This window comes from Protomyctophum bolini (genome assembly GCF_963924005.1).
Source record: "Protomyctophum bolini genome assembly, chromosome: 18".
Taxonomy (NCBI): domain Eukaryota; kingdom Metazoa; phylum Chordata; class Actinopteri; order Myctophiformes; family Myctophidae; genus Protomyctophum; species Protomyctophum bolini.
The window spans coordinates 15976952-16003859 of NC_137879.1; the positions used below are offsets into that span (position 1 = coordinate 15976952).

General features: G+C 41.1%; 1 protein-coding gene across 1 annotated transcript in view; it reads left to right on the forward strand.

Annotated features, from left to right (window-relative positions):
* The first annotated feature begins 704 nt into the window (after window positions 1–704).
* The window catches only part of LOC308333549 (alpha-tectorin), a 38597-nt gene continuing 12393 nt past the window's right edge, over window positions 705–26908 (forward strand). The window contains exons 1-32 of the mRNA XM_080790008.1: window positions 705–813; window positions 1165–1440; window positions 2040–2135; window positions 2293–2464; window positions 2804–2919; window positions 3534–3809; window positions 4335–4430; window positions 4589–4748; window positions 5401–5582; window positions 6448–6855; window positions 7106–7389; window positions 8186–8463; window positions 8727–8846; window positions 9400–9584; window positions 9887–10041; window positions 11134–11385; window positions 11978–12137; window positions 12262–12367; window positions 12563–12627; window positions 19578–19581; window positions 19630–19644; window positions 19748–19762; window positions 20351–20466; window positions 21050–21325; window positions 22010–22105; window positions 22280–22445; window positions 23003–23406; window positions 23558–24134; window positions 24248–24831; window positions 25345–25909; window positions 26001–26596; window positions 26745–26902. Of these exons, the coding sequence (XP_080646134.1) occupies window positions 1348–1440; window positions 2040–2135; window positions 2293–2464; window positions 2804–2919; window positions 3534–3809; window positions 4335–4430; window positions 4589–4748; window positions 5401–5582; window positions 6448–6855; window positions 7106–7389; window positions 8186–8463; window positions 8727–8846; window positions 9400–9584; window positions 9887–10041; window positions 11134–11385; window positions 11978–12137; window positions 12262–12367; window positions 12563–12627; window positions 19578–19581; window positions 19630–19644; window positions 19748–19762; window positions 20351–20466; window positions 21050–21325; window positions 22010–22105; window positions 22280–22445; window positions 23003–23406; window positions 23558–24134; window positions 24248–24831; window positions 25345–25909; window positions 26001–26596; window positions 26745–26902 (6776 nt within the window). The 5' untranslated portion in view covers window positions 705–813; window positions 1165–1347. The remainder of the gene's footprint in view (window positions 814–1164; window positions 1441–2039; window positions 2136–2292; window positions 2465–2803; window positions 2920–3533; window positions 3810–4334; window positions 4431–4588; window positions 4749–5400; window positions 5583–6447; window positions 6856–7105; window positions 7390–8185; window positions 8464–8726; window positions 8847–9399; window positions 9585–9886; window positions 10042–11133; window positions 11386–11977; window positions 12138–12261; window positions 12368–12562; window positions 12628–19577; window positions 19582–19629; window positions 19645–19747; window positions 19763–20350; window positions 20467–21049; window positions 21326–22009; window positions 22106–22279; window positions 22446–23002; window positions 23407–23557; window positions 24135–24247; window positions 24832–25344; window positions 25910–26000; window positions 26597–26744; window positions 26903–26908) is intronic.

A 26908-nucleotide genomic window follows, 5' to 3' on the forward strand; every position in this document is an offset into this window, starting at 1 on the left:
TGTAAATCTCAGGTCAGCTAACAAAGGGAGGCTGACAGAACATTCACTTAAACAACCGGGACAACGCTCCACACGTCCCAGACTTTTGCTCCTAAACTATGGAATGAACTCCCCATTGCATGAATCTTCCATCGTAGTCTGAAAACTCACCTCTTCAGACTCCACCTTAGCCCATAGCACTTGCCGTAGCACTTGCCCTAGCCTCGATGACCCTGCAGGTGTATGCAAAGGCTAAAATATGTAATTTAGATTTATATTTTTAGACATGGCATTGTATAGTGTATACTTCATCGTACAGTTATTCTACTGTTAGACGGACTTTAGGTTCTTAGTGTATTTGTGTGTAATTGATACCTTCTTGCTTACTGTAAATCGCTCTGGATTAAGAGTGTGCTAAATGCCTAAATTGTAATAGTAAATCTCAAGAAAGATGTATGAACAATGATAATTTGTTAAAACCATCATGTAAAAGAAGCTCTGTCTGTGTATCCTTCTGATTCTAGCAAGGAGACATGACACTTCCTTAAGCAATATCATTGCTTTATTACATGACTACAGTTCTATAAGCTGCAGTTTCAAAACACTCAATTTAATTAACCAATATTTCATTATTTTGATATGATTTTCACCTATGGTATACTAAACTTAAATATTGTGTAATTAGCCTAACCCTCCTTTTTGTACACCCATGGCCTAGTTCTACTGTACCCAAGAAATGGAACCACACTTCCGCGAGAGGATGATGGGAGCTCTTCTGTCATTGCCCTACAACAACCTTTTTTCTATTTTGGACGCATATACAATCAGACATTTGTATGTATATAATTTATGGAATTTGCAGCATTATCTTTTTGTATGGGACAGTATTATTTTTTATTTGTGTATTCAATGATTACAGGTGATTAGCAAATAACTTCCTAACCTACTAGAATTGGGTTGTAAAAATGTATACATGTAGGGCTAATGTATTCCTCTTTTATATAAAAGAGGAAATAAAGCCATTAAATGCAGTGATTATGTGATTTGAATGATTTTTGTCAGTTCTAGTCAGTACACTGCACACACTTAAAATAAATAAATAATGTATCTTTGAAGTAAAAAATAGTTCAGCCCCACCTGTCAAATATTTGTTTGTAATGTTTGTTTTATCCACTCATTTGTTAGGTCAACAACAATGGACACCTTACCTTTAATAATCCTTGGAATGCGTATAGCCCTCGAAGTTTCCCGTATGGGAGGAGAGATATAATTGCTCCATTCTGGACAGATTTGGACAACAGAGAAAATGGGGAAATCACATATAACCAATACACCAGTGGCAGTATCCTTAATCGGGCTACACAAGATATGAATCAATACTTCCCAAGCCTGCGTTTCTCTGCCCGTTTGGTGTTTGTTGCAACATTTTACGAGGTGGCATACTATCCCAGATCAGGAGATGTACGTATTTTATTATTATTGTTGTTTTTGTTGTTGTTTCCAACAGGCAATATGGCTGAAGGCCGGATAATATGTTAATTTCACTCCTGTCCGTCCGCATGTGTCCATCCAAGTGTGTCTGTGACCAGATAATCTGCAGCACTGCCAGCACTGCCAGCCTGATTGCCCTGAAACTTTGCACACTCACTCGGCCAAGGAAGAACCCCCAAATCAAATCTTCCAAATCGGCCTCATGGTGGCGCTATAACAGCCCACTTCACATTTTGGCCTTTACTCTTGAGGTCATAATCCACAAATGAATCCCTAGATTCCTTGGATCGTGACAACTCAACATAGAAGCCCCATGGCTAACTCATAAATTATTTACATTTTCTGTACGCACAGTCGCACACTAACGCACGCACGCACGCACACACACACACACACACACACACAGACACAGACACAGACACAGACACAGACACACACACATACACACACCAATCATAATCTGGGCAGATTTAATGGTAAAGTACAAATTAATGACAAATGACAAATTTACTTAACAAAATATGAGATAAATGGTATTTATCTTTTTCTTTTCTTTTTTCTTTTTTCAGCGCACAACATTCCAAGTGGTGTTGATCTCTGGAAATCAGTACTCATTTGTACTGATGAATTATGAAACTATAGCCTCAACTTCTCGCAATGTACAGGTAGAACAATAAAGAAAATATTTATTTTTTACTTATCTGCTTTCACAGCTGCTGTCAGCAACACACGAGTGCATAGTTCAAAATCTGTGGGCACAATAGTGATAATATTCACTTGTACAAAACTTCAACCAATTAAAATGTGTATGTGAATTCCCAGGCTGGCTATGACACGATCAACTCCACACACCATTTCACCATTCCTGGATCATCCTATTACAATGGCTCTGACAGCTACTTAAATTTACGTAACGGCAGTAATGTTGGCATCGCTGGTCGTTGGACTTTTCGTGTTGACCATGGATCCGATTCTAGAGGCTGTATGATTAATGGTAAGACAACACAAATACTTGCCATTCACAGAATGCACAGTTCTGTTGGTAAATGGTTAAGGGGGCTTTACAATGTGCTTTATTTTCACACATTTAAACATACATTCACACACTGACAACAGAGGCATCCATGCAAGGCACTTCCTTAAGCAATATCATTGCTTTATTACGTGACTTCAGTTCTATAAGCTGCAGTTTCAAAACACTCAATTTAATTAACCAATATTTCATTATTTTGATATGATTTTCAGCTTTCATTTGAATCAGTCACCTATGGTATACTAAACTTAAATATTGTGTAATTAGCCTGACCCTCCTTTTTGTACACCCATGGCCTAGATCGACTGTACCCAAGAAATGGAATCACACTTCCGCGAGAGGATGATGGGAGCTCTTCTGTCATTGCCCTACAACAACCTTTTTTCTATTTTGGACGCAGATACAATCAGACATTTGTATGTATATAATTTATGCAATTTGCAGCATTATCTTTTTGTATGGGACAGTATTGTTTTATTTGTGTATTCAATTATTACAGGTGATTAGCAAATAACTTCCTATAACCTACTAGAATTGGGTTGTAAAAATTTATACATGTAGGGCTAATGTATTCCTCTTTTATATAGAAACTATAGAAAAATATGCACATCACTTCATGGAGGTGCTGGGTTCAAAAAGTAACAAATGAAAAGAGAAGGGAACCCGCACACTTGTATGCTCCAAAAGATAACTTTTATTGACGACGTTTCGAGCCAAGGCTCTTCATCTGGTCAAAACTCAGATGACCATGATGACCAGATGAAGAGCCTTGGCTCGAAACGTCGTCAATAAAAGTTATCTTTTGGAGCATACGAGTGTGCGGGTTCCCTTCTCTTTTCATTCCTCTTTTATATAAAAGAGGAAATAAAGCCATTAAATGCAGTGATTGTGATTTGAATGATTTTTGTCAGTTCTAGTCAGTACACTGCACACACTTAAAATAAATAAATGTGTCTTTGAAGTAAAAATAGTTCAGCCCCACCTGTCAAATATTTGTTTGTAATGTTTGTTTTATCCACTCATTTATTAGGTCAACAACAATGGACACCTTACCTTTAATAATCCTTGGAATGCGTATAGCCCTCGAAGTTTCCCGTATGGGAGGAGAGATATAATTGCTCCATTCTGGACAGATTTGGACAACAGAGAAAATGGGGAAATCACATATAACCAATACACCAGTGGCTGTATCCTTCATCAGGCTACACAAGATATAAATCAATACTTCCCAGGCCTGCGTTTCTCTGCCCGTTTGGTGTTTGTTGCAACATTTTACGAGGTGGCATACTATCCCAGATCAGGAGATGTACGTATTTTATTATTATTGTTGTTTTTGTTGTTGTCTCCAACAGGCAATATGGCTGAAGGAGAATATGTTAATTTCACTCCTGTCTGTCCGCATGTGTCCATCCAAGTGTGTCCGTTTCCAGATAATCTGCAGCACTGCCAGCCTGATTGCCCTGAAACTTTGCACACACACTCGGCCAAGGAAGAACCCCCAAATCAAATCTTCCAAATCGGCCTCATGGTGGCGCTATAACAGCCCACTTCACGTTTTGGCCTTTACTCTTGAGGTCATAATCCACAAATGAATCCCTGGATTCCTTGGATCGTGACAACTCAACATAGAAGCCCCATGGCTAACTCATAAATTATTTACATTTTCTGTACACACACACACACACACACACACACACACACACACACACACACACACACACACACTAATCATAATCTGGGCAGGTAAAGTACAAATTAATGACAAATGACAAATTTACTTAACAAAATATGAGATAAATGGTATTTATCTTTTTCTTTTTTCTTTTTTCAGCGCACAACATTCCAAGCGGTGTTGATCTCTGGAAATCACTACTCATTTGTACTGATGAATTATGAAACTATAGCCTCAACTTCTCGCAATGTACAGGTAGAACAATAAAGAAAATATTTATTTTTTTACTTATCTGCTTTCACAGCTGCTGTCAGCAACACACGAGTGCATAGTTCAGAATCTGTGGGCACAATAGTGATAATATTCACTTGTACAAAACTTCAACCAATTAAAATGTGTATGTGAATTCCCAGGCTGGCTATGACACGTTCAACTCCACACACCATTTCACCATTCCTGGATCATCCTATTACAATGGCCCTGACAGCTACTTAAATTTACGTAACGGCAGTAATGTTGGCGTCGCTGGTCGTTGGGCTTTTCGTGTTGACCATGGAGGCTGTACGTTTAATGGTAAGACAACACAAATGCAATCACAGGCTACGTTCTGCCCAAATCTGAAAGCAATAAGATTGCCATTCACAGAATGCACAGTTCTGTTGGTAAATGGTTAAGGGGGCTTTACAATGTGCTTTATATTCACACATTTAAACATTCACACACACACTGACAACAGAGGCATCCATGCAAGGCACTAACCTGTAGTGTCTTGACATGCTGAAGGATACTTCAACACTAAGCCGGGTGGAGCTGGGAATTAAACAGGAACCTTACGTAATGTTTCCAAGAAGACACAGGAAACCAACATTTTTTTTAAACTGATTGACTGCCAAAAACACAGTATCAATGAATATTGATATGAAATAGGCTAATATACACAGCTGGAAGCTTTTTTAACACACCGTCCCTAAATGTTCTTACATGTAACTAAGCTGTTTTGTACATACACTGTGGGTTCCAACACTGATGATTAGTATGTGTATTGTGTAATATACTGTGAATGTTATACAGTAGTTAATGTGATGTAGGGTATGTAACTATTCCACTGTTCCAATTTGCTTTAGTGATTTAATAATAGCTTTGGACACTATCCATCTACCCAATACAAGTTGGTTGTTTGATGTTATAAAACCTGATTGACCTTACCCTTATCCTGATTGTCCAGAAAACAGCCATTATGAGCTTTGTGGCACAGACTGCGGGCACACATGTGCCAGCAGCATCAATGCTAGCTGCGAGCAAGTGTGCTCTGAGGGCTGTTTCTGTGACGAGGGTTATCTCAGGAGTGGAGGCCAGTGTGTCCCTGTGGAACGATGTCGCTGCCAGTACGGTGGATTCTACTTTGGGGTAAGCATTCCAAGTCAGTCAGTTGTTTTCACTGGTATGTCCACTTAAAGCTCCGCTTCATAACCTTTTGATAATGGGGCAGCAACGGCTCAGGGGTAGATCGAGTGACCCGATAAGAACCGCAAGGTTCCCAGTTCAAACCTGGTCTCCCCCAGAGTCAGCGTCGAAGTGTCCTTGAGCAAGACTTTGAACCCCTACGTTGCATTTTTAACACTAAACACGGTGATTTTCACCCGGACAAATATTTTTGTAATTTTCATAATGCTGCTGATGTCTGAGGTGGGCAGGTCTTTCAGTATACCTTCATGATGCTCAGTGACATCATAGAAGGGGGATTTGTTTCCCTGCTCACATCCCTGTTTTCAGGTGAATTTCACCTGTGTTTAGTGATGGTGTGATAGAGAAAAATACCATACCCCCACAATGGACTTGCTTTTCTTGTTTTTTGTCCCAGGAATGGGTGGACCAAAGGAGAAGTTCTCAACTCCATTTCCTTTTTTAGGAATATTTTTAAAATAATATGCCGACTTTGCCCCATATGAGCATTTTATTCCACCAGTCCTAAATACTAAAAATATGTTGAAATATAGATTGTCTATAGGTTGTCTTGTCTATGTTACGAATAATTATAGATTGTCTATAGGTTGTCTATAGTATAATGATCACATAACTAGTGCAGAAAAAGGATGTACTGTAGCCTACAGTACAGGTGCAGAGAGGAAAAACATTAACATGACATGGCAACATAAGAGCCGTGCACTGCCAAGAAAACAATGATTATGAAACAGAACTAAAGCAAACTCAGGTAGTGTGTAACATGATTTCTGAGTGCAGTGTGCTTCTCTCTTTCCCTTATGCGTTACAGGCTGGGGAGACTTTCTGGACACCCGGTTGCTCCCAGCGATGTGAATGCTTTCCCCCGAATGATCTGCGTTGCTCTGCTGTATCCTGTACCCGCACGCAAGAGTGCAGGATCGAAAACGGCCAACTAGGCTGCTTTGATGCTCTGTGGGGGGACCCTGCACTGTGCACTGTGTGGGGGGACCCCCACTATATCACCTTTGATGGTGCACTGGCTCATTTCCAGGGCACATGCTCTTACGTCATCACAGAGAGTGTGAATAGCACTGCCACTGAAACTGGGTTCAGAGTGGTCGCGACTAACGATCACCGTGGCAGCAATCATGTATCATTTGTGTCAGCAGTGGACATATACCTGTCGAATCAACAAGAGACAGCCCATGTCAGGATTGGAGCCAACAAGAGAGTGAAGGTAAATTCATTGTTAGAGGAAAACGCAACCCTATGCCACTGAGCTTGACACAGCTGCTAGTTATTCTATTAACATACTCTACCAGATTCATTCAGATGACTAATTCATAAATAACAGTATTGTAGCTTCAAATTTAAAGAGCATTATTAGGGTATCTATCCCTGCTCTAGGGTGTCTCTGAACGCTTATGTCAGTATAAGCATTATTAGCTGAATATTCATTATCAATGTTTCTCTCTCTTATATTCCAGGTTGACAACAGTGATGTGTCTCTCCCTGCCACTGTGGGCAGTCTAGCTCAGGTGGAAAGTGATGGATCTTATGTAGTGGTCAACGCCCGCCATGTGATTGTCCAGTTTGATGGCCGGAGCACGCTGTTGGTCACAGTGGGTCAGAACCACCGCAACAGAGTTGTTGGCATGTGTGGTAACTTCAACGGTGACCCTGCAGATGACAAAGCCTTGCCCGACGGCACAGTGGCACAGAATGACAACGATTTTGGGGATGGCTGGAAGTCTCCCACTAGCCGTTCTGGGTGAGCCAATGCATCATATTTTCGGTCTTTTTATCCACTTTTTTTTCGCACAATAAAAACGGTATATACGGTTCTCACCTAAAATAATAAACAAGTAGTAAGTAGTAGTAAGTTAAACATACTTAACATAGTAATCTAACATAAAACAACTACCGAATGCGCGTGTCTGCGTATGTGTATGCAGAAGTAGAGCTACATTTAGTACATTATATGGTAGAAGCAAGTGGAGAGGCTTGATTCATAAGGCTGTCCCTCAATCTATTGTATGTTCAAAGTTACTGAGTGATAATATGTATGTGGGTATATTCCAGACTGAGTAAAGAATATAGAGCTGGCTCTGAGTGGTATACAGCTGAAGCGAGGATGTACAATTTGATTGTCTAGTATGAACTTGCGAGTTGGTTTGAAAGGTGTAGTAAGCTTAAAGGTAGGCCAAGTGCATTTTAGATGAATGAACAGGACTGTGTTAATGTCATAGATAGTTTTTTGTTTGTTGGGGAGAGACATGCAGCAAAGGTCGTCATGAATTGGACTCAAACATGCGACACGCTGTCAGGCCAAAGCCTATATGTGGCATGCGTCTGGACCACTTACACTACATTTAGTTTTTTGGAGCCAAATGGTTATAGAATCTAGGTAGCTATTCTTATACATTTTCTGTCAACACATTGACAAGAAAGAAAACAATAGTGTACGGTATCTTCCAATTAAAACGCAACACATCGCATTACTTTTAAACAAGCGACACGGTGAAATATAATTAGGCTTAATCTGAGCCTCTCCATATCCTTACTAGATGTGGGGCCACAGATGACCGTAGCGGTGGCGGCGTAGAGAACTGTCAATTCAGAGAGGAGTACTCACAGCTGTGTAGCATCATCACCAACACTACTGGGCCATTCAGCACCTGCCACCTGCACTCTGACCCTCAGCCATTCTTCACTTCCTGTGTCTATGACCTCTGCCTCTACTCGCCGGCCAATGGCATGCTGTGTTCTGATATCTCGTCCTATGAGAGAAGCTGTGCTGTCTTTGGGCTGGAAATCCCTCAGTGGCGTTCTGATTTGCAATGTGGTACGTAGACTAGACAATGGCTTTAACAAATTGCCAAGATAACACAAAGAAAGATGAACGGTTTCCCCTCTTTTTCCCATTTTCTACAGTATTTAGTTTTTTACATTTATTTTAATTTGTGTGTGTGTTGCATACTGGTGTTTGGTAGCTGTTGTTTGTCTGTGTTTATTTGTATACTTAAAATAAAATAAAATAGAATAATGGGATTAAAGGTATTTTTTCTTATACCCTGTTTTGTTTATTTTATGTCTCCATGTCTCCAGCGGAGACAGACCCCTGTGAGGAGCTGGACTGTGTCGAGCATGAGTGGTGTGGGGAGAAGCGTGGTGTCCACGGCTGCTTCTGTGATGAGAACCACCATCGCCGCAACAACGAGAGCTATGGTACAGTACAGGTCACACGACTACTGTATGTATGATGAAAACGTCTTTCATAGGTGTGTTGATAGGTTAACAGTGCTTGTCTGTTATTAGTTAGTATGCCAACTAAGTCAGCCCATCAGGGCCCTGTGACTTGGGAACAATCTACATGGGGTGTAGAGGTTCAGGAGTCTGAAACACTAAAGTATGATGTTTTATTAATGACATGATGGGGTCTGCATTCCTTACTAATCTTCAACAGGTGATTCTTGCATTTGAACGATAGAATACATACTCGCAGGAAGAGTCCTTTATTCAAAACTTTACTTGAGTGCGTGCGTGCTTTGAAAGATTGAGGAAGGCGTAGACAATGAATGTGTATGAGAGATAAGTAATCATATGCCACACTTTCATAGCAATACATAGAGATGTCACTGCATACAATGTTGCTATTATTATTAAGAGCATAATATGCCTTCTGGCACAGATTTGCACTCTATACACATTTCTATAGTTGATCTCTCTCCCGTACGTATATTAATTTGTCTCCTGTGCCTGATCTCTCTCCTGTACATAGATTCATTTGTCTCCTGTGCCAGTAGTGCAGCCAACATGTCACTGTCCCGCTGCCAGGTGTTTGAAGCTGGCTTCCATCCTGAGGTCCTCCATCTCAAGGACTCATCCTGCAAAGGGACTCTCCAGAATGGAAGGCTGGTGTTCCACTTCGATAACAATGCAGAGCAGTGTGGGACAGTTCTCTCGGTAAATACGTCCAAAGTCTAGAATGTTGTAGTTACAGTACTGGCTCGTCAAAGCTTACTCACTTATCAGCGCACTAGATACCTGTACAGGAAGTTAGGAACCAAGTTAGGAATGCTGATGTAATTTAACCCTTAAGTACTGTATATTGTTTATACTTGGCGCATTGGCTCAATTTTGAAGCTTTAAGTAAGGGAATTCAAATGTATTCAGCATCTGAACACATTTCAATTAACCTAAAAATAAAAACATGTACTTTTAATATTAATGCTAATTTATGCTTCCTCATATGACCCTTTTGATAGAGCAATGGGTCCTACTTCATGTACAACAACGTCATCTCGGGTGATGTGGACCACAGTATCATCAGTCGTGAGAGGAACATTCACCTGACTTTCAGCTGCGAGTACCCTCTGAGCCAGTCTCTGTCTATGGCTGTTGGCATTAACCCCATTGAGAGGTGAGAGTACCCTCTTTGCAAGTCTCTTTCTATGGCTGTCGGCATTAACCCCATCGAGAGGTGAGACTGCCACTGAGTCTGCATCAATTCTACAAACTGTTAATAAAATTGTAAATCAATCAATCATCCCAGGCTATTACCCAGGACCCATTTCACCACGGTAACAGATGGAAATGAGTATATGGAAAAACTCAAAACACACACAAACGTTGGAAGCCAATCTTAGCCGAATCAGGATAGAATATGAAAAATGAAATAATATTAATATAATAATATAAAAAATATCCGTCTTGATCACATGACTATAGAGATACTGTGTACTGATTTGTATGATGTACAGTATAATATATGGACACAGTCAGTTTGATTTGGAATTATATGAAGAGACCCCATGAGTCAGTGAGTGATCATTTTGAATATTTTGAACTGGATTTTCTTTTCAAGCCTTTACGGGAATTGAATATGAGCTTTTGGTTTATGTCAGTGAGTGATCATTTTGAATATTTTGAACTGGATTTTTTTTTTCAAGCCTTTACGGGAATTTAATATGAGCTTTTGGTTTCCGTCATGATGAGGATCTGACATGAATTCTTTTTGACTGGTTTAGCAAGATGTTTGTAGGACTGTAGCATTCCACCTGCTATTATAAAATGCCCTGTGAGCTGTCAGCTCAGTGGAGCCTCTGAGTCTGCATAGATTCTACAAACTGTTAATAAAATTGTAAATCAATCAATCATCCCAGGCTATTACCCAGGACCCATTTCACCACAACCCCCTTATTTCCCATAAATCCTCCCATTGGAAGGCGCCAACATGGTTTTAGTTAGTTCTGTATACATGAATTACTCCTTAATTGTGTCAGCTAACATCTCTGATTGTTGGGTTCAGCTTCATTGAGGTCAGCCAAGACAGTTCCTGATATTTGTGTGTCTTGAAATGAGATGCTGATGCATTTTACCTGTTATCTTTTTGTGCAAGCGCTGATAAGTGCTTAACTGTTGTGCTGTATCAAATTAGTTACTTGGTTATTTCAACATGTCTTACCTTATAACTTTGATGACCTTATATAATGTATTAGTTTTTTTTTTGTAGCATTGTGTCCAGGAGACTTCCTTCAGGGATGGGCAGCTATCGTATGAGAATGATCGCATTCTTCGACGCCGGCTACCGTTCCCCCTACACGGGTAAAAGTAACATGGAAATGGAAATAAACCAGAGGATGTACATCGAGGTGCGATCGGAGGGAGTGGACAGGCACCAGATCGCCACTGTTCTGGACTCCTGCTGGGCCACGCCTGTCAACAACGCCAATTATCCTGTCCGCTGGGATCTCCTTGTTAGAGAGTAAGCAAGTTCAAAATTTCAGTTACATTTTACTATGGTGCCAAATCATAACAAGTTGTAAAGTTACATAATATTGTAGAGCAGAAGCCCAACATTTCCCCCGCTGAACAAGCAATGCATTTAGCGAAAGTGGAAGGGAAAAACTGGGACCACTGGTAGGCCTTTAGGGTATTGCAATGGGATGATGAGGGTGAGGATGTTGATCCTCCCTCGGCCCTCCTCTTCCGGTGGGGCACTTATGTTTTCACTCCACTAATCCCCAATGTATACACGTGTTCTGAATGACCCTGCCGATAGCGATAGGCAACAGATACGGTAGTGTATAGCTCGGAATCTGTTCTTGAGAGATTAGCTACTGTGTGATTTAAGTGATGAGTATTAACACTGGTAATGGAGCCCTTGCACCTGCACAGTGTCATTATTATTGAAAAGAATTATATATACATTTTCAATATAATATAGACAGCAATTTGTAGTCAATAAACATGCTGAAACACTTGTCTTCTCTCTTTCAGCTCCACTAGTATTTCCCTCCTTGATCTAGCTGCTACATTGTTTTGTAATAATTGCAACATCCTTCCCTGTGGTCCAGGTGTCCTAATAAAAAGGACACTACAGTAGAACTGGACATGAATGGTGTCTCCGACGTGGCACGTTTCTCCTTCAGGATGTTCACCTTCAACAACTTCTCCACCATCTACCTGCACTGCCAGATCCACTTATGTCTGATACACCAGCAGGACTGCACTGCTGTATGTATCCATGTTCGTGTGTGCGTGTGCATGACACAGTTTTGCGAAAAAGTATAAATTAGTATGCTACAGTGTCTTTGAGCTTCGGCTAAATGTCTCAAATATGAATGTTACTTTCCTGCAGCATTGCTACCCTGGCTACCACCAAAGAAAACGCAGGGAGGTGTCCTATGACACTGCAGGTGTCTCACTGGGACTGGGACCTTTAACCTGGAACGTGCCGAGTGGAGGTACAGTTATCTTATCTTCATGACGGTTCTCATATGACATACAGTATACAGCAGTGTTGGAGTTAATGTTTTACTTTTCAAGGTAAATTCACCCCAGAACCTACCATGTACAGCACCGTAAGTGTCTATATCCCATATCTATTATTTATCTTAGTGATTAGGCTAATAGTATTTGTTTTTATTTTTATTTTCCAGGTGAACGGCTGGTGAGGTCTGTGAGGAGTGGCACTCCCAGTCACTTTGCATCTCTGCTGATCCTGGTAATCACTTCTGTTGCAACCCTGGCTTAAGAAGAGTGCACCAACGCAGGCACGCACCACGCACGTACGCACGCACCATGCACGACACGCACCATGCACGGCACGCACGCACACACACACACACACACTCACACACACACACACACACACACACACACACACACATTTGAATTATTCTATTTGGATCTGCACAAGTGGCGTATACAGAATAGACCCAAACACTGGTCAGAATAAGGTTATACATTATATGGTCCAACCAAGCTGCTGCACATGCTTAATACATACTACTATATATATACTATATACTTGATACTACTAGACAGGATGTTTGTTTTGGGTTTTTTTAAGCCACCTAGGGATAAATTAAACAACGCCTTCTCCAGACAGACAGACTGCCCATAGTAGCTGAGACAGAACAGTATTTAGCCAGCTTTTTTGCATTTGTTTTTAGCAATCCGCCCAATTGCAAACCCCTGAGCACAAGTTTATGGACATGGCCCAGACTTCCAAATACAAGGACAATAAGTTGACAGTTATATCCCAAGGCCATAATACGTTCCACCAGAAGCTGATATTTCATAAGTTTGGATGTAAAACAAGTGTCCATATACAAATCAAATGGGCAGCCTATTTCAAATATAGTGACAGTTTTTCTAATTTCATTGATGAACACAATATCTGGGGTATTTGGAATATTTTGTAGTGAATTGACATGGGTGTCATTGTGATCAAACCAGTCTATTTTTACAGTGCTGTGTTTATACATTCTTGTTGTCCTGTCCTGTACTCCTCTGATCTTGTCTGAGACCAGGTCCACCAGACGGTCATGTCTGGCAATGTACAGTCCTTTATAGTGGCTGCAACCATTTAAGATGTGTGCGACTGTTTCTTTGTCATGTGGTACTGGATGTAGGATGCAGTGTGGGTCGTGTGCTGATGGGTACCAGGTTGCCAAGTTGAACTTGGTCGGCAACACCTGTAAACGGGCTTTAATAGTGAAAATGAGAATGTCCTCACCTATGGTGTTATTTGACAGTATAGAGTGTGATAATGAGTGGTTTGCAAAGGGAAGAAGAGCCAGTTTTCCCTGCAGCCTCAGACTGGTCCAGTGTTGTGCACTTTCTGATCGCTTCATTCCTAGAATGGTGGCTCTTGCGGTCGCGGATTTGATTGACAGTTCATGGTGCGCACACACACACACACACACACACACACACACACGGTTACAGATAATGACAAACGATATGCTTAATATATTCAGTATCTATCTATGTAGGCAGACATTATTTTAAATTATTCCATTATCTTTCGGTTATTTAAAAAAATTACCTGTCGGAGCTTGCATTAAAAAAAATTAATAGGATGTAAATATTACGTTTAATTGTATGATGATGGTGAGGATGATATGAAGATGATGAAGTAAAACTTGTGATAATTCTGTAATTGTTACACAATGCTAGCAGTACAGAATGATTGAGTACCTGTTTATGAAGGGAGACAATAGGGCAGCACAAGAAAAACCACAGAAGACATCATTGCTGATTGTGGTCAAGCCTTCATACTATGATGATGATATACTTGGGGCATTTAATATGATTATAATTTGTCTTACTAAGGATTTTTTGGTTTATCAATATAATATGTAGGGTATTAAACTCTTAGTTTCTCATTTTTCTTTCGAATGACAAATTAATTATTCAGAGTGAAAAATAAATTGCATCTGAAATGTTAGTTGATCGTTTACCCAGACACACACAAACGTTGGAAACCAGTAGGCATATATTTGTTTTCATAATAAACAGTGATATTTGTATACCATTATACTTAGTTGCATTTATTTTGAACCTCAACCACTTCTTCTATTTATTTTCAGTGAAGGGGCATCATTCTATTCTCATTATTTTCATTTCATTTATTTTTCATTCTGAATATTTTGAACTGGAAAGTTCATGGGTTTAGAATATTGTGTGAGCCTTTACGGGAATTGAGCCACTTTGCATCTCTGATATCAGTGATCTGATCTGCTGTTCCTGGTAGTCACTTCATTGAGTGTTGCAATAACTGGTTTAAGAAAAGCGCACGCACGCATCTAAGTTATAGCAGTTATAGTATGATTGAGTACCTGTTTAGGAAGGGAAAGCAACAGTAGCCGTAGGGCAGAAAAGAAAAACCAGAAGACATAGTTGCTCATTGTGGTTAAGCCTTCATACTATAATTATGACATCCTCAGGGAATTTAAATATGATTATAATTTGTCTTAAAGGATTTATTTTATGTTTATCAATATATATATATATAAAATATGTAAAGGTATTAAACTCTTATTTATATAGTGTAAAAAATAAATTGCTTCTTAAATGATAGTTCATCATTTACCCAGTAATTTGTTGACCACTTACGCTAACAGATGGAAATGAGTATATGGAAAAACTCAAAACTTAGCCGAATCAGGATAGAATATGAAAAAAATGAAATATCCTTCTTGATCACATGACTATAGAGATACTGTGTACTGATTTGTATGATGTAGAGCAGTGATACTCAACCTCAGGCCCGCGGGCCACATCAGGCCCGCGGGACCATTATGACTGGCCCACCAATGAAAATCTAAAAAAAAGAAAAAAAAATCTGGAAAATGAAATAAAAATAAATAAATCTGAATGAAGTTATCTTTAATTACATTATTATAAGTAATACTATTAGAGTTGTACTATTACTCGAACGAAAATAAAAGCTTGGGGTGGGGGGGGGGGGGGAGATGCAATGCAAATGAAAGACATATACTGTGTATCCCTATTCCCTGACATAATTTTATAGCTAAACGGACAGAATTATATTTTATTTGAATGATGAAACCCAGCTGCCATTAATAGTTGGAAATGGAAATGGAAATTGCGGAAATTGCGGAAATGGAAATTGCGGAAATGGTGGAAATGGAAATTGCGGAAATTGCGGAAATGCGGAAATGGAAATTGCGGAAATTGCGGAAATGTTAATTGCGGAAATTGCGGAAATGGTGGAAATGGAAATTGCGGAAATTGCGGAAATGGAAATTGAGGAAATTATGGAAATTGCGGAAATTGCGGAAATGGAAATTGCGGACATTGCTCTTCACTTATAGCTATCTATTTTCAGGTAGATTGTTTTATTTTACTCAGTCAGCCATATCACTACTCATTTATTTTTCATGAAAAAGGACATAGCTGGGTAATCTATTTTCAGGCATATTGTGTTTATTGTATTTTATTTTACTCAGCCATAACAATTTATTTTCTGTTAACCAACTTGCTGGCTGGCAGGCAGGCAGACAGCTACTCATAGACAGGCAGACAGACAGACATCTACTCATGGAGAATTGGACAGGCAGGCAGTCAGACAGCTACTCAAAGACAGGCAGACAGACAGCTACTCATGGAGAATTGGACAGGCAGGCAGACAGCTACTCATGGACAATTGGACAGGCAGGAAGGCAGACAGCTACTCATAGACAGACAGACAGCTACTCATGGACAATTGGACAGGCAGGAAGGCAGACAGCTACTCATAGACAGACAGACAGCTACTCATAGACAATTGGGCAGGCAGGCAGACAGCTACTCATAGACAGACAAACAGCTACTCATGGACAATTGGACAGGCAGGAAGGCAGACAGCTACTCATAGACAGGCAGACAGACAGCTACTCATGGACAATTAGGCAGGCAGGCAGACAGCTACTCATAGACAGGCAGACAGACAGCTACTCATGGACAATTAGGCAGGCAGGCAGACAGCTACTCAGACAGGCAGACAGACAGCTACTCATGGACAATTGGACAGGCAGGCAGGCAGACAGACAGCTACTCATAGACAGGCAGGCAGACAGCTACTCATAGACAGGCAGACAGTAAGACAGCTACTCATTGACAGACAGACAAATAACTACTCATGGACAGACAGACAGACAGGCAGGCAGGCAGGCAGGCAGGCAAAGAGCTACTCATGTTATGTTATTATGTTATTATAACAGCTACTCATGTTATGTGCAATAATTTGTGCAGTTATGGAAACAGCTCTTTGTGTTTATGCAAGAAAATGTAACACATTTATTTATTTACATATTGTGTGCATGCACATTGTACTTTGATACATTTTGCGAAAATAAAGCAATTGAAAGAGAGAAGTTATCAAGTATCATTAATGTCGTAATTTTATCTACTGGCCCCTGGCCCCTTGCCATTTTTGTAATGTGGCCCACAGGTAAATCTATTTGAGTATCCCAGATGTAGAGTACAGTATATATGGACACAATCAATTTGATTTGGAATTATATGAAGAGACCCCTATGAGTCAGTGAGTGATCATTTTGAATATTTTGAACTGGAATTTATTTTTCAAGCCTTTACGGCAGGGGTGTTGAACTCAACTTGGGGCGAGGGCCGCATTGGTCAAAAGGTCACTTGATGGGGGCCACAACCAGTTGCGGACGCACGCTCGATGTCTCAGTCAGTCACTGCTATAATATCCTATCTATCTATCTATCTATCTATCTATCTATCTATCTATCTATCTATCTATCTATCTATCTATCTATCTATCTATCTTCTGCTCTGCTCTGCTCTGCTCTGCTCTGACCCAGCCAGCCAGCCAGCCAGCCAGCAAGCCACACACATAGTGCTCAGACCCAGCCAGCCAGCCACACACATAGTGCTCAGACCCAGGCAGCCACCAAGCCACACGCATAGTGCTCAGACCCAGCCGGCCACACACATAGCTCCGTAAGGGAGTGGTTGCACCACTCAAAAGATCTTCAAAAAACTGAAGACGATACTGGAGATTGGAGAACCTGTTTTGGACATGATCTGATGCAGGACAATGTCACTATGACAGAAAGAGAAGATGGGTCTGGCCACATTCATTCACCCCATAATCTCAGAATATGTTGTGAAATAAAAAGTCAGAAAACTGGAATGTGGGAAAATGCCTTATTTTTACATTTTCTTAGTTCAAACCATTCCATGATTTCCCCATGCCCACACATCTTTGGGGTCTCTCTCTCTCTCTCTCTCTCTCTCTCTCTGTGAACAGAAACAAGTCGCGATGCGTACAGGATAACATATTAAGACATATACATGAAGGGTATTTGTGCTACCTATAGTACCACTCTACGATAGAAATGGAACCACACTCCAACGACAGGATGATGGGAGCTCTTCTGTCATAGCCCTACAACAAATTTTGTCTACTTTGGAAATAGATATAATCAGATATACGTACGTACAATATATTACATTTGCAATGTTATATTCTTTCTATGGGATTATGTTTTCTTTGTGTATAAAATTATTACAGCTGATTAGCAAATACAAGACCTACTAGAATTGGGTTGGAAAAACATACAATACACTGTACAAGATTAAATAAAGCCATTAAATGCAGTGATTATGTGATTTGAATCACACACACACACACACACACACACACACGACTTTGTCCCTATAAAGTGCACGGGCTACTGGCACCGTTCCACTTCATCATATCACGCAAGAGACGCCACACACCAGTATAGAATTTCTTTTTCAAGCCTTTACAGGAATTGAATATGAGCTTTTGGTTCCCATCCTGATGAGGATCTGACATGAATTCTTTTTGACTGGTTTAGCAAGATGTTTGTAGGACTGTAGCATTCCACCTGCTATTATAAAATGCCCTGTGAGCTGTCAGCTCAGTGGTTCCAAGGCTTCTGACTCAAACACAATACAGGTGACTGCTCTGTTATCTATTAGTCTGAGAAAAATGAATTAATGTATGCATTCTTGTTGTTCTTGTAGCAAGTGTTAGTAATTATTATTATTATTATTATTATTATTATTATTGTTGTTATTATTACTATTATTGTTGTTCTTCAAAGTATGCCACATACATTTGTTCATCTTTACTGATGATAGTACTGTCAAATCTATGAAAGCCATCAATGCTGCAGGAGGCAACCCATAGGCACAAAGGTATAGTAGGTCAGTCCAAGGTTGTTCAAGGTTTTTTATGATTTGGGCAAGTGGCTATGGCCGTTTTTAGCCCAAGGAGTGTTCTTTGTGCAAAACCAATTCTAGGAATGGATTCAGAATCATGAAAACATCAAGATTCCCCCCCTTTTTTAATGGTACTCCAACTTTCAACCCCTGAATTTACCATGATCCAAAACTTCTATAATTCTCAAATTTTAATATGTTATTTGGATGACCCTAAGGATCATAAAAAACCTTGTACGATTACTATTGCAATTTCTTTTGAGTCAGGCCCTTTTTTAGCTTAGATTGGCCTATAGGTTAAGGGATATATTTGAGTTAAAACAAAAAGAGTTTTGTTAAAACTGATAATCTGTTAAACTGTAATCATTGCTATAGTGTTTGTTCAGTCTATTCAGGTGAGCTGCAAATTTCTGCCAATCAGCAGAGGGTACCCATTTATCAGTTTAAAATGTATTTCTTTGAGTCATCACTTCCAATTTCACTTGTTAATCCTGCATCCCGTATGAGTTTTCTCTCCTGATTGGATGAAATTGGTACATTGCATCCATTTTCTGTTAACTAAAGAGCAGGACAGATAGGAGAGACCCCTATTAGTGAACATGTACAACTCTATAGCGATGATTCTTATCAGAATAGTCTATAGAACAATTTAACACTTATTTTATATTAACAAAAAGAAAATCACTTGGGCTAAAAATGGCCATAGCCACTTGCCCAACATTTGGGCAAGTCATAAAAAACCTTGAACAACCTTGGACTGGCCTATTACCACAAATAGGCTACAGGCTAAGAATACAAGAACCACCCCACGATCAGTCAATCTGCGGTCGGCGGAAAAATAATTAGGGCGTGTGTGGTTTAAGGCGAGCATTCCGGTTACCATTAGATCTATACTAAGAAAAATATTTATTCTAATAATTTGACCACTTATGTTCTGAACAGGCTGGTGAATAAGCTGGAATTCTGCCAATCATGTTGCCTGTGTTGCTTTTAGGGATAATAAGTACCAGTAAGTACATTATTGACTGTTCTGGAAATGTAAACTATAACTAAATTCTGTGATTATTGGTGTATTTACTTTTAAATAATTCATTTATTTCTTTACTTTGCAGGTATGGTGGTATCTGGTAAGTTGAAATCTATATACCAGAAGAACTACAGTATGTACAGGATAACATCTTAAGACATATACATGAAGGGAATCAAACAGTAATGTTTCAAAAATAATCATGGCCTTTCGATAAAATAGCTAGATAATAGAGCACTTCGACTGGCCTGGGTTAGCATATGGTATGAATATGTATTTCAGATATAAATATGTGCATAAATATGTGTAAAAATGCGTAAAAAGGGCATAATACTGAGGTGTACCAATTAAGTATCAACAATATGGATAATGGACAATGATACAGGTATGTGGTATATTGTACACTGTACAAAGTGTTAATTTCATTTAACTGAGCATGTACAAAAGGAACCAAATAGACCCCTTACGGGTAGATTTCGTTCAATTTGTATACACTCAGAGTTAAATAAACAAAAAATCATTTTACGGTGTAGGTATAATCATTACATATAAATATAAAAGTAGGGGCAAGTGTAATGTACAATCTACACACCAATTAACCACTTTCACACACTTAAGGCAAATCATGACCTTCTCTGTGTGCCTGTGTTAGCCTAATTGTGATATCACCTGTATTTGTGCTACCTAGTACCACTCTACGATAGAAGTGGAACCACACTCCAACGACAGGATGATGGGAGCTCTTCTGTCATAGCCCTACAACAAACTTTTGTCTACTTTGGAAATAGATATAATCAGATATACGTATGTACAATATATTACATTTGCAATTAAATAAAGCCATTAAATGCAGTGATTATGTGATTTGAATGATTGTAGTCAGTATAGTCAACACTGCACACACTTGTGTCAATTTATGAGTGTTAGAACAAACTAAAAGGTAGGAGCGCACACCAGTAGTGACTGCAGGAGACATTTTTCAATTCAGGGATTTAACTGCTCATGTAAACGTAGCCAATGTCAATCTGGCTCAATCTGGCCAACACCCAAAGTGTCATTGTTGCCAGCAAATTGGTTGCTGGCAACAATGACACTTTGGGTGTTGGCCAGATTGAGGACACTCCCTGATGAGTGCACCTTTGTCCCAATCTTTATAATCAATAGTTTTACCCCTTTTGTGTCATACAAACTGAAGAAGGCATCCTGTTTGCAGAAACGTCGGTTAAATAAATGTTTCTATAGCATCGTGACTACGAGCTGTGCGGCCTCTTCTCTTTCTTTGTCCAACTTATGAGAGAAAATATTTCAGTTGGTTTAAAAGGATGTGTCTATGATCTGTCAAATATTTGTTTGTAATGTTTGTTTTATCCACTAATTTGTTTGTTAGGTCAACCACAATGGACACCTTACCTTTAATAATCCTTGGAATTCGTATAGCCCTCGAAGTTTCCCGTATGGGGGGAAAGATCTAATTGCTCCATTCTGGACAGATTTGGACAACAGAGAAAATGGGGAAATCACATATAACCAATACACCAGTGGCAGTATCCTTCATCAGGCTACACAAGATATGAATCAATACTTCCCAGGCCTGCGTTTCTCTGCCCGTTTGGTGTTTGTTGCAACATGGTACGAGGTGGCATACTATCCCAGATCAGGAGATGTACGTATTTTATTATTATTGTTGTTTTTGTTGTTGTCTCCAACAGGCAATATGGCTGAAGGAGAATATGTTAATTTCTCTGCTGTCTGTCCACATGTGTCCATCCAAGTGTGTCCGTTTCCAGATAATCTGCAGCACTGCCAGCCTGATTGCCCTGAAACTTTGCACACACACACTCGGCCAAGGAAGAACCCCCAAATCAATTCTTCCAAATCGGCCTCATGGTGGCGCTATAACAGCCCACTTCACGTTTTGGCCTTTACTCTTGAGGTCATAATCCACAAATTAATCCCTGGATTCCTTGGATCGTGACAACTCAACATAGAAGCCCCATGGCTAACTCATAAATTATTTACATTTTAGCATTTTCTTCAAAACACATTTGTTTGCTACTGCTCAAAATGTGTCCAAAAAGTAGACATTATCTTTGGAGTCATGTGATCAGTCAGACCTTTCAGATTATATTCCAAAATTTGCGGGCCCTGGATGGGCAACCCGCCCTGTGTTCGGTCGGACATGCACGCACGCACACACACACACACACACACACACACACACACACACACACACACACACACACACACAATCATAATCTGGGCATATTTAATGGTAAAGTACAAATTACAAATTTACTTAACAAAATATGAGATAAATGGTATTTATCTTTTTATTTTCTTTTTTCAGCGCACAACATTCCAAGCAGTGTTGATCTCTGGAAATCACTACTCATTTGTACTGATGAATTATGGAACTATAGCCTCAACTTCTCGCAGTGTACAGGTAGAACAATAAAGAAAATATTTTGATTTTTTGATTTTTTTGATTTTACTCATCTGCTTTCACAGCTGCTGACGGCAACACACGAGTGCATAGTTCAGAATCTGTGGGCACAATAGTGATAATATTCACCTGTACAAAACTTCAACCAATTAAAATGTATTTGTGAATTCCCAGGCTGGCTATGACACGTTGCACTCCACACACCATCTCACCATTCCTGGATCATCCTATCACAATGGCACTGACAGCTACACAAATTTACTTAACGGCAGTAATGTTGGCGTCGCTGGTCGTTGGGCTTTTCGTGTTGACCATGGATCTAGAGGCTGTACGTTTAATGGTAAGACAACACAAATACAATCACAGGCTACGTTCTGCCCAAATCTGAAAGCAGTAAGATTGCCATTCACAGAATGCACAGTTCTGTTGGTAAATGGTTAAGGGGGCTTTGACATGCTGAAGGATACTTCAACACTAAGCCAGGTGGAGCTGGGAATTAAACAGGAACCTTACGTATTGTTTCCAAGAAGACATTTTTTTAAACTGATTGACTGCCAAAAACACAGTATCAATTAATATTGATATGAAATAGGCTAATATACACAGCTGGAAGCTTTTTTTAACACACCGTCCCTAAATGTTCTTACATTGTAACTAAGTTGTTTTGTGCATACACAGTGGGTTCCATCACTGATGATTAGTATGTGTATTGTGTATTATACTGTGAATGTTATAGTTAATGTGATGTAGGGTATGTAACTATTCCACTGTTCCAATTTGCTTTAGTGATTTAATAGTAGTTTTGGACACTATCCATCCATCTACCCAATACAAGTTGGTTGTTTGATGTTATAAAACCTGATTGACCTTATCCTGTCCTTTTGATTTATTTTCAAGGTTCCCCTGTCCAGTTGGGTGACTCCTTTTGGAGTGACAACACTTGCCACCAGAGGTGCACCTGTACCTCAGCGGGCCTGCAGTGCCAAAACCAACCCTGTTCCTTCTCCCAAATCTGCCGTCGTGACCATTTCCAGTTCTCCTGCCAGACGGTACAGAGACGCACCTGTACCATCACTGGCGACCCTCACTACTACACCTTTGATCGTCAAGTATTTCACTTCCAGGGCACCTGCACTTATGTCCTGTCTGAGCAGTGTGGCCGTGCAGGTCTGCCCTACTATCGTGTGGAGGGCAAGAATGAACACAGGGGCAGCACCCGGGTGGCATGGACTCGACTAGTCAAAGTGTTTGTTTATGATGAAGTTATTGAGCTTGTCAAGGGCCACCGTGCTGAGGCAAAGGTTAGTCATTTTGTTAAGCCTAATTTATACTGTACTCCATTGTATTATTTTCTTGCTTGATGAAAATAACTGATTTTCATTTGAAAAACATATTTTCAGTTGAAAATCAATTAATGCATTTTGTCTGACAATTATGCTAATTAATCTGCAGGTGAATGGAAGCTACGTTGCCACACCATTCTCGCTCCATAACAACAGCGTCCAAGTCTACCAGTCAGGATTTTCTGTGGTTGTGAGCACTGATTTTGGCTTGCTGGTATCCTATGATGCCTACCATTATGTCACGATCAAAGTGCCCTACGATTACCAGAATGCCACTTGTGGCCTCTGTGGCAACTTCAACAACCGCGCCCAGGATGACTTCCGGACCCGTCAAGGCCAGGTTGTGAGCTCTGATGTTGTCTTCGCTAATAGCTGGAAGGCGTTAGGGGATGACGATCCTGGTTGTGGACCCCGATGCGGAGGCCTGGACTGTGCTGCCTGCACCTCGGCTCAGACAAATCTCTATAGCAACAATGAACACTGCGGCATCCTGCAGAACCCATACGGACCCTTCGCTAATTGCCATCGACACATTCCCCCACAGACATATGTGGACAGTTGTGTGTATGATCTGTGTGTAGGAGGAGGGTACCAGCCTATCCTGTGCCAGGGCCTCAGTACTTATGCCAGACAGTGTGAACAGCATGGGATCCAGGTGAACACCTGGAGGCAACACGGCTTCTGTGGTATGTACATATGAACTACTTACTGTATGTCAAAACCACACAGCAATGTTTTGCCTTGGGGCAAAAGTCAATGATATCAATGTCAATCAATTTTGATGTCTTAATTTGTCCAGAAATCCCCTGCCCAGCCAACAGTCACTTCGAGCCACGCGGCACTGGGTGCCCTGCGACTTGTGTCAACCCCAATGCAACCCAGAATTGCCCCATTCCTTCTCAAGAGAGCTGTATTTGCGACTCAGAACACGTCCTCAGCGGTGGTGTCTGTGTCCCTCTTGCTCAGTGTGGCTGTATGTTTGAAGACCGCTACTACAGGTCCGGACAAACTATCATCCTGGACAATGACTGCGGGAGGAGCTGTCGCTGCAGTCATGGCTCCATGACCTGCCACTCTCAGGGATGTGGTCCACTCGAGTCTTGCAGGGTGGAGGATGGAGAACGGGGGTGCAGATCTAACAGCCATGAAACTTGCTGGGTGAAGGGACCGAGATCCTATCGCACATTTGATGGACTGACGTATGAGTATCCTGGAGCTTGTCGGTTGACCCTCGCCAGGGTAATGGGATTGTCCCAGCACCCTCACTTCTCGGTGACAGCAGAGAAGGTCCCCAGAGGCAGAGATGGTTTTGAGCGCTTGTTGAAATTTGAGGCTGAGGGGACCCAGGTGTCTATTGACATAGGAGGAAGCAGCAGAGTGCATGTGAGTATTTCAGTTGCAAAATTAGATTTCAGAACATGACATATTCTGCTTTGTATTATTACATTAACAGGCTTGTAATATCTGTCTTTTTTCCCCCTTGGATTAAGTAATGTCTTATTCGGGTTACCATGTCTGTGTGTACGTGTGTACGTCTCTGTAATCCACGTAACTGGAGAACCCGGATGGTTACAGCTCAACTGTCTGGGCACCTAGGTTGCCAAACAAGACGGACGGTGTGCTACTGGTTATTTGCTACACACATTGACATGACAGGCTGTCACTCATAACCTTGGACTTGCAAGACAAAAACAAAGTATAATTTAAAAAAATAAAAATAGTGGCAGAACATGCAGACTATGTGGGAACTTCAACGTGAACCAGAATGACGAGTTCCTCACGGCCGCTGGACTTGTGGCCTCTTCTGCCACTGTGTTTGGCAATGCCTGTAAGTAATGTCTTATTCCCTCTGCAGTGAATCCTTACGCTCAACCTCTTATGTTGTTTTTTGCTTAGGTTGATGGTCAGGTCGTTGGTCTTCCATTTACTACTGCGTCCAACCGAATCCGCATCTTCCACAGCAACGTTCACAGCATCATCATCCACACCTCTTTTGATGTGGTCATACAAGCAGACTGGCCTCACTTGGTGCGTGTCACAGCGCCCAGTGTCTACAGCGGTTCACTTGGTGGACTCTGTGGTAACTACAACGGTCATCAGCATGATGACTTCCGTACACCCAATGGCATTTTGGTCAACAGCTCTCAGAGTTTTGGTGACAGTTGGCGGGACGGCTCTCTGTCAGCACACTGTGTGGAAAGCGGCGGGCAGAATCGGAATCAGAACAACACAACAAATTACAATTCCAATCAATACTGTGGCGTAATGACATTGACAAGTGGGCCATTCGCCGTATGCCAGGCCAGGGTGGACCCACGCGACCATGTAGAGGAGTGTGTGGAGGACATGAGGGAGGCAAGGAATCCAACTGTAGCTATGTGCGAGGCTCTGCGTGATTATGCACTGCTGTGCCAACAAACTGGCATCACCTTAGGGGACTGGAGGAACACCACAGGCTGTGGTAAGAACATTGTTCTTGCCCTTTCAGAGCTCTACATTGTTCATTTGATATTGATCATTTTCATGACCTTTGTGCTTTTCTCCTTTTCCAGTGCAAACGTGTCCATCTAACAGCCACTATGAACTGTGTGGCACTTCCTGCCCTTCCTCCTGCCCCAGTCTGTCCTTCCCCTTTTACTGTGCCACCGTGTGCCAGGAAGGGTGCCAGTGTGACGATGGCTTCCTCCTCAGTGGCAACCGGTGTGTGCCAACCATCGGCTGTGGATGCCAGCATGAGGGCCGCTATCGGCAAGCCGGTGAGAGCTTCTGGGCCGGTGAGGAGTGTCAGAGCTACTGTAGCTGTAACGGCATCACTGGCGCGGTCCACTGTACGCCCAGAACCTGCGCTCCGCAGGAATCCTGCCGGGTGACTGACGGTGACTATGGCTGCCACCCAAGTCCCCATGGCACCTGTTCTGCCTCCGGGGACCCTCACTACCTCACCTTTGATGGCAAAGCATTTGACTTCCAGGGGACCTGTCGCTATGTTCTGGCGACCGTGTGCAATGACACCGGTCTGTATCCGTTTCAAGTAGATGCCAAGAATGAGGCATGGCGAGGATCCAGTGTTTCCATCACGGCTGAAGTGTTTGTCAGTGTGTGGGGCTACCAGGTGCACATGTCAAGGGGGAGACGTGGAGAGGTGCAGGTAAGTCATGTGTGAACCAGTAATTGCCTTGTTGCATTGTATAATGTTTAGTACTATTACAGAACTCATTAGGAAAAACAAGCACATTGTTATTTCCAAAAAAAGATATACTTTCATCAAATTATTATCATTTCAACTTTCCTTTAAGGTGAATGGCGTGTCTAGAAACTTGCCTATTCTCTTGGATGGTGGTCGTGTGTCTATCTATCTAAGTGGACATCGCACATTTGTCAATACTGACTTTGGACTCAGTGTCAGCTATGATGGGTCAACTTGGGTGTCCATCTCTGTACCGTCAAACTATAGGTATGT